The sequence below is a fragment of the Arachis ipaensis genome, chromosome B01, assembly GCF_000816755.2.
Source record: "Arachis ipaensis cultivar K30076 chromosome B01, Araip1.1, whole genome shotgun sequence".
NCBI classification, from domain to species: Eukaryota; Viridiplantae; Streptophyta; class Magnoliopsida; order Fabales; family Fabaceae; genus Arachis; species Arachis ipaensis.
In genome coordinates, this window is record NC_029785.2 from 18,630,751 (window position 1) to 18,639,369 (window position 8,619).

At 36.9% G+C, this 8,619-nt stretch overlaps 2 protein-coding genes across 2 annotated transcripts in view; both read right to left on the reverse strand.

Annotated features, from left to right (window-relative positions):
* Positions 1–3,536, reverse strand: part of LOC107626912 (PI-PLC X domain-containing protein At5g67130-like) — a 4,141-nt gene extending 605 nt beyond the window's left edge. The window contains exons 1-7 of the mRNA XM_021118648.1: positions 3,114–3,536; positions 2,903–3,025; positions 2,384–2,521; positions 2,023–2,121; positions 1,626–1,929; positions 1,322–1,545; positions 1,134–1,220 (exon numbers count right to left, since the gene is read on the reverse strand). Of these exons, the coding sequence (XP_020974307.1) occupies positions 1,134–1,220; positions 1,322–1,545; positions 1,626–1,929; positions 2,023–2,121; positions 2,384–2,521; positions 2,903–3,025; positions 3,114–3,236 (1,098 nt within the window). The 5' untranslated portion in view covers positions 3,237–3,536. The remainder of the gene's footprint in view (positions 1–1,133; positions 1,221–1,321; positions 1,546–1,625; positions 1,930–2,022; positions 2,122–2,383; positions 2,522–2,902; positions 3,026–3,113) is intronic.
* LOC107626921 (PI-PLC X domain-containing protein At5g67130) lies at positions 5,433–7,926 on the reverse strand. The gene is made up of 7 exons (XM_016329813.2): positions 7,503–7,926; positions 7,292–7,414; positions 6,773–6,910; positions 6,412–6,510; positions 6,015–6,318; positions 5,711–5,934; positions 5,433–5,609 (listed from the first exon to the last, which is right to left on the reverse strand). The coding sequence occupies exons 1-7, from the start codon at positions 7,623–7,625 to the stop codon at positions 5,448–5,450; spliced, it is 1,173 nt and encodes a 390-aa protein (XP_016185299.1). The 5' UTR covers positions 7,626–7,926; the 3' UTR covers positions 5,433–5,447.

Here is an 8,619-nt window from a genome sequence, read left to right on the forward strand (position 1 = left end):
GACAAACACACAGTCAACTAAAAATCAGTTTTGAATCAGGGATTCTACCATGTATTATGATAAAAAAACAAAAAACAATAGAGTGTGTCACATAATGACTATAGGAATTGCCTTTGGCTAAATATCTATACTGCATGATTTCATATGAATTATAATACTAGATACTAGAAATATCAAAACAAGTGATTGAGAAGTTGGCTGACAAAAAAAGGGCAGACTGATGCACAAGCATCCCACGTTAACAGGGTTCGGGGAAGGGCCACACCCAAAAGGTGTAATGTACACAGCTTAACCTGATAATTACATCAGTGGTTGTTTCTACGGCTTGAACCCATGACTTTGAGGTCATACGGAAACAACTCAACGATTGCTCCAAGGTTCCCTTTCAAAAGTTAGCTGACAAAACTGAGGAAAATCCAGAGAGAAAATTTGCTTCACCACGGTGTGTATATATCTCAGATTGTGATAGAAAAAGATGTTTTGGGGAATTTTGGGACAGAAAGAGAGTGTAGACAAATAGACGCATCAAGGGTGTTACTATTAACTAGCTAAGACATGAGCTTCGTCTTCATGAGTTTAAGCATGCTCCAGAGGATCTCCACCTATCAGAATGAAATAGAGATTTTCTCAAGTGATCCTTTTAGATTCGACTTGGTTATGTTTTGTTCACTAATGGGGGCTCAGGAGAAAGATGGGGAAAGGGAAACTGTAATAGAGACATCAGCAAAGATTGAACTCCACTATTTCTCAAGTGTCCCGAGCTTTCGTCAATTGGTCTATCACTACAAGGAAAAATAAATGGGAAATTTTATTGTGGTGACTAATTGACCAATTGGCTATTCTTAAAGATTGTTCTAAACTGAATTGCTCTCGAAGACTCCAGTAGATACATAGTCAGGTCTCTGAGTAACTTCTTGAAAACCCATATTTTACTCATGTAAACGAACATTTCACATAGATGACTATTGAAATTGAAAATTAAACGAATTTTCAAACTTTCTAACGGGCACAGAATCATAGCCAATTACAGCTCCTGTCACTAATCTATGAATAGAAGATTAATGGAAGAAAGAAATCATCACAGAATGACTTGAAGACAATACATAACCTTTTGAAAAGAGATGAAGACAAACCTGGCATGCAGTGATTGTATTGCACCCACACAATGTTTGGCCATTCATTCTATCCGTAATATCAAAGACACCACCTCCATCACTTCTCTGCATTAAGTTTCAGTAAAAATGCTAAAGTTTATTAGCAAGGTATGTGCAGGATACAAATGAATTAGTTCCAATTTACAATCCTGTGCAATAAATATTACCATGTAAAAATTAATAGCTATGAAGTTGGGTAGCACATTCCCTGCAGCTTTGTAACATGTATTAACCATCTCTGCTAGTGGAGCTGAATGCTCTTTGCACGACTCAGCTTGAACTGGATACGTTGGAAAGTAATTCATCAAGAAAAGTGATGAACTTCTAGAATTTAGTGCCTTTGATTCTTTTCTATGTGGACAAGAACCCTTTCGAATGCCAGGATCTCCAGCTGAAAGTAACTAAATTATGAGTTTGTCATTACAAATCTATAAAGGAAGGATATACATGTTAAAATGATTCTGTTCTTACACTCATTTTCAACCATGTGCTTCCACTGATAGGCTATTCCTTCTTCAGCTTCCTTTGATGCATCAGAAGTGAAAACAATAAGCCGGTGATTCACTTGTATCATCTCCGTTATAGTAGGCCAATCATCACCCTTTCTTGGCATCTTTGACAGAGGGAACCAATACTTATCCAGTCCAGCACTTGCAAATAGATTAGTCAACCCCTTTGGAGTATGCACGTAGTCTTCAATTATGATGGTGACAATCTCAGTTGGATTTTCCGTCAAGAATGCTTCCACCTCTTTCAAAGTATTTACAGCAGGTTGCTGAAAACATTAAAACAGGCACACATTAAACGATGCCAAACAAAAGTGAACAGTAAATCCAAAATAGAATCAACGTAAATAGCAACAGAATACAAATGCAGTGAAGTTGTAGCATTGCCCTCGGAACGAATGACAGAGCCAGATATCATTCTGGAAGTCGTACATATCCAGCATCAGTCCCCTCACTCCATTCTAAACAATATTCATCAAAAACACATGTATCAGAAACAGCACAGCAATAATTAAATTAGGCTCATGCTCATACTAATCACACATCCAAAATTATCAGGAACATGCCTTTTACTATTAATTGACAAAATTGGGTGCATATTTAGCTTTAGTATTAAATTACCGGGAAATGGCAAACAAAGAATCCTAACCAAAAAGACCAATTGTTAAAATCGAACTTCAGCAACAAGTTAAGAAGACAGAGCACGCAATTACAAAGGCATACCCTCAATTGATTAGTCACAGTGTCTTCTTGATTGTAAAATGTTAATCTCTGAACACCAGGCAAAGGCGGTGAATCCACGATGCTGAAGGAATTGTGGGTTACTATCCAAGTGTACTTGTTAAAGGGCAAGCCATTCACCTGAACCATGCCCCAAAATAGAAAGTCGCAACCAGAAACAAAAATACAAAGAAAACAGTTACCAAATAACTGAATGAACTTGGCACCTAAACTTAAAGAGTAACGCTAGTGAACCAATACTATAGCAGCCAATTTCAGCCAACGTTATACCAGATTGCTAAACAAATTCATTATAAAGCCCACTAAAGTTAGTTTTGTTGAGTTCAAAATTGGTATGTTTCTTCTAACTGAATTTTGAACCTTCCTATTTTTAAGAGTTTCGGAAACTTTCTGTTCTTGGCTGCAATGTTAGCCGTGGAATATTGGCTCCAAGACTTTCTCACACTGAAATGCATAGTCACGCATGAAATGAAAGGAAAGGAAAAGGAAGGAGGAGGTTACGATGGATGTGGGAACGGTGGCTTGGCCTCTGGTGCAGATGGGCCGGGTCAGGCCCAAAGCGGGGCAATTGCCGCAGTAGAGACCGGACCCACAGTCGGTAGCGGCTGAGCAAGCTTCCAGAACCTGCGAAATCGACTCTCAAGCTCAGTTACGAGTTCGATTTCAGAAAGCGAAAGCGAATTCGTGACGAATCTCTAAAAAGAAAGAGAACCTGGCAGTTTCCGTTAGAGCATGCGGTGGTGGAAGATGCGAATAGGGACCAGATGATGAAGTATAAGATAGTTGTTAGAAGCGTTCTGCATTTCGAAGCGGAGTTCAGGAAAAGCGAGAACATGATAGCAGCTACCCTTTGTAGAGAGAAACACTCCGAGAAGGAAACTATACAGTGCAGTCTACTTAGAATGCAATGCAACGATCAGGATTTGGGTATAAAACGGAAATCAATGCTTCCTGAGTGCACTCTCTACACTCCACACTGCACTCCGTGCTTACGGACTGTGTTAAATGTAACTTGTTAAAGCAAGACTGTAAGGCCCCTCATCCACTTTCCTTTTTCACCATATTCTGGTGTGGCCATATAGTAGATCTCTCTTTATTTTAGTACCTCTCGTGCTACTATCGTTGTTAGCCAGCTTCCGGCTAACATTAATTATATAACTAACCTTTTGTTTTCATTAGATTTATTCTTGTTACAATTTCACCACCAACCCTTCATCCAATTAAAGATATTTGAATAGCACAAATTTTTAATGTAAACGATATCATCTTTTTCAAAGTTTGAAAAAATTAATCTTACACAAGTATAAATATAAATAGGAGGCATAGTCAGTAGTAATACACACACGAACAATAATAAAAATTTTCTATTCCTCCTTTATACTATTAAATACTCTTCTCTCTTATATATAAGATACTATATATATTAGTAAATACATTAATCATATCTATTATATTGAGATAGTAATTGTGGTGAATATTAATACTAGAATCTTCTACGTATACTTCTTTATTTTATATTTATTTATTTATTCTACAATACATTATCAGCACGAGACTCTGATCAAATTTTAAGAAGACTCAGGTAACAAATTTTTATTATGTCGAAACTCTCTCATCTTAAATTTAATGTTCTTGATATATCTGAAAACAACTATTTATCATGGATAATAGATGCTGAAATCCATCTTGATTCAATGGATCTTGGAAATACTATTAAGGTTGAAAATAATGCATCTCAGAAGGATAAAGTCAAAGCCATGATTTTCCTTCGTCGTCATTTTGACGAAGGATTGAAAAATGAATATCTCACATTAAAAGATCATGCAGATCTGTGGAAAGATCTTGAAGAAAGGTATAATCATCAAAAGACGGTGATACTTCCTCAAGCTCGATATGAATGAACGCACTTGCATCTACAGGATTTTAAGTCTATAAATGAATATAATTTTGCAATGTTTCGAATCACCTCACGAATGAAATTATGTGGAGACAAACACACAGTCAACTAAAAATCAGTTTTGAATCAGGGATTCTACCATGTATTATGATAAAAAAACAATAGATGATGAAGTGTGTCACATAATGACTATAGGAATTGCCTTTGGCTAAATATCTATACTGCATGATTTCATATGAATTATAATACTAGAATGCATGCATATCAAAACAAGTGATTGAGAAGTTGGCTGACAAAAAAAGGGCAGACTGATGCACAAGCATCCCACGTTAACAGGGTTCGGGGAAGGGCCACACCCAAAAGGTGTAATGTACACAGCTTAACCTGATAATTACATCAGTGGTTGTTTCTACGGCTTGAACCCATGACTTTGAGGTCATACGGAAACAACTCAACGATTGCTCCAAGGTTCCCTTTCAAAAGTTAGCTGACAAAACTGAGGAAAATCCAGAGAGAAAATTTGCTTCACCACGGTGTGTATATATCTCAGATTGTGATAGAAAAAGATGTTTTGGGGAATTTTGGGACAGAAAGAGAGTGTAGACAAATAGACGCATCAAGGGTGTTACTATTAACTAGCTAAGACATGAGCTTCGTCTTCATGAGTTTAAGCATGCTCCAGAGGATCTCCACCTATCAGAATGAAATAGAGATTTTCTCAAGTGATCCTTTTAGATTCGACTTGGTTATGTTTTGTTCACTAATGGGGGCTCAGGAGAAAGATGGGGAAAGGGAAACTGTAATAGAGACATCAGCAAAGATTGAACTCCACTATTTCTCAAGTGTCCCGAGCTTTCGTCAATTGGTCTATCACTACAAGGAAAAATAAATGGGAAATTTTATTGTGGTGACTAATTGACCAATTGGCTATTCTTAAAGATTGTTCTAAACTGAATTGCTCTCGAAGACTCCAGTAGATACATAGTCAGGTCTCTGAGTAACTTCTTGAAAACCCATATTTTACTCATGTAAACGAACATTTCACATAGATGACTATTGAAATTGAAAATTAAACGAATTTTCAAACTTTCTAACGGGCACAGAATCATAGCCAATTACAGCTCCTGTCACTAATCTATGAATAGAAGATTAATGGAAGAAAGAAATCATCACAGAATGACTTGAAGACAATACATAACCTTTTGAAAAGAGATGAAGACAAACCTGGCATGCAGTGATTGTATTGCACCCACACAATGTTTGGCCATTCATTCTATCCGTAATATCAAAGACACCACCTCCATCACTTCTCTGCATTAAGTTTCAGTAAAAATGCTAAAGTTTATTAGCAAGGTATGTGCAGGATACAAATGAATTAGTTCCAATTTACAATCCTGTGCAATAAATATTACCATGTAAAAATTAATAGCTATGAAGTTGGGTAGCACATTCCCTGCAGCTTTGTAACATGTATTAACCATCTCTGCTAGTGGAGCTGAATGCTCTTTGCACGACTCAGCTTGAACTGGATACGTTGGAAAGTAATTCATCAAGAAAAGTGATGAACTTCTAGAATTTAGTGCCTTTGATTCTTTTCTATGTGGACAAGAACCCTTTCGAATGCCAGGATCTCCAGCTGAAAGTAACTAAATTATGAGTTTGTCATTACAAATCTATAAAGGAAGGATATACATGTTAAAATGATTCTGTTCTTACACTCATTTTCAACCATGTGCTTCCACTGATAGGCTATTCCTTCTTCAGCTTCCTTTGATGCATCAGAAGTGAAAACAATAAGCCGGTGATTCACTTGTATCATCTCCGTTATAGTAGGCCAATCATCACCCTTTCTTGGCATCTTTGACAGAGGGAACCAATACTTATCCAGTCCAGCACTTGCAAATAGATTAGTCAACCCCTTTGGAGTATGCACGTAGTCTTCAATTATGATGGTGACAATCTCAGTTGGATTTTCCGTCAAGAATGCTTCCACCTCTTTCAAAGTATTTACAGCAGGTTGCTGAAAACATTAAAACAGGCACACATTAAACGATGCCAAACAAAAGTGAACAGTAAATCCAAAATAGAATCAACGTAAATAGCAACAGAATACAAATGCAGTGAAGTTGTAGCATTGCCCTCGGAACGAATGACAGAGCCAGATATCATTCTGGAAGTCGTACATATCCAGCATCAGTCCCCTCACTCCATTCTAAACAATATTCATCAAAAACACATGTATCAGAAACAGCACAGCAATAATTAAATTAGGCTCATGCTCATACTAATCACACATCCAAAATTATCAGGAACATGCCTTTTACTATTAATTGACAAAATTGGGTGCATATTTAGCTTTAGTATTAAATTACCGGGAAATGGCAAACAAAGAATCCTAACCAAAAAGACCAATTGTTAAAATCGAACTTCAGCAACAAGTTAAGAAGACAGAGCACGCAATTACAAAGGCATACCCTCAATTGATTAGTCACAGTGTCTTCTTGATTGTAAAATGTTAATCTCTGAACACCAGGCAAAGGCGGTGAATCCACGATGCTGAAGGAATTGTGGGTTACTATCCAAGTGTACTTGTTAAAGGGCAAGCCATTCACCTGAACCATGCCCCAAAATAGAAAGTCGCAACCAGAAACAAAAATACAAAGAAAACAGTTACCAAATAACTGAATGAACTTGGCACCTAAACTTAAAGAGTAACGCTAGTGAACCAATACTATAGCAGCCAATTTCAGCCAACGTTATACCAGATTGCTAAACAAATTCATTATAAAGCCCACTAAAGTTAGTTTTGTTGAGTTCAAAATTGGTATGTTTCTTCTAACTGAATTTTGAACCTTCCTATTTTTAAGAGTTTCGGAAACTTTCTGTTCTTGGCTGCAATGTTAGCCGTGGAATATTGGCTCCAAGACTTTCTCACACTGAAATGCATAGTCACGCATGAAATGAAAGGAAAGGAAAAGGAAGGAGGAGGTTACGATGGATGTGGGAACGGTGGCTTGGCCTCTGGTGCAGATGGGCCGGGTCAGGCCCAAAGCGGGGCAATTGCCGCAGTAGAGACCGGACCCACAGTCGGTAGCGGCTGAGCAAGCTTCCAGAACCTGCGAAATCGACTCTCAAGCTCAGTTACGAGTTCGATTTCAGAAAGCGAAAGCGAATTCGTGACGAATCTCTAAAAAGAAAGAGAACCTGGCAGTTTCCGTTAGAGCATGCGGTGGTGGAAGATGCGAATAGGGACCAGATGATGAAGTATAAGATAGTTGTTAGAAGCGTTCTGCATTTCGAAGCGGAGTTCAGGAAAAGCGAGAACATGATAGCAGCTACCCTTTGTAGAGAGAAACACTCCGAGAAGGAAACTATACAGTGCAGTCTACTTAGAATGCAATGCAACGATCAGGATTTGGGTATAAAACGGAAATCAATGCTTCCTGAGTGCACTCTCTACACTCCACACTGCACTCCGTGCTTACGGACTGTGTTAAATGTAACTTGTTAAAGCAAGACTGTAAGGCCCCTCATCCACTTTCCTTTTTCACCATATTCTGGTGTGGCCATATAGTAGATCTCTCTTTATTTTAGTACCTCTCGTGCTACTATCGTTGTTAGCCAGCTTCCGGCTAACATTAATTATATAACTAACCTTTTGTTTTCATTAGATTTATTCTTGTTACAATTTCACCACCAACCCTTCATCCAATTAAAGATATTTGAATAGCACAAATTTTTAATGTAAACGATATCATCTTTTTCAAAGTTTGAAAAAATTAATCTTACACAAGTATAAATATAAATAGGAGGCATAGTCAGTAGTAATACACACACGAACAATAATAAAAATTTTCTATTCCTCCTTTATACTATTAAATACTCTTCTCTCTTATATATAAGATACTATATATATTAGTAAATACATTAATCATATCTATTATATTGAGATAGTAATTGTGGTGAATATTAATACTAGAATCTTCTACGTATACTTCTTTATTTTATATTTATTTATTTATTCTACAATACATTATCAGCACGAGACTCTGATCAAATTTTAAGAAGACTCAGGTAACAAATTTTTATTATGTCGAAACTCTCTCATCTTAAATTTAATGTTCTTGATATATCTGAAAACAACTATTTATCATGGATAATAGATGCTGAAATCCATCTTGATTCAATGGATCTTGGAAATACTATTAAGGTTGAAAATAATGCATCTCAGAAGGATAAAGTCAAAGCCATGATTTTCCTTCGTCGTCATTTTGACGAAGGATTGAAAAATGAATATCTCACATTAAAAGATCATGCAGAT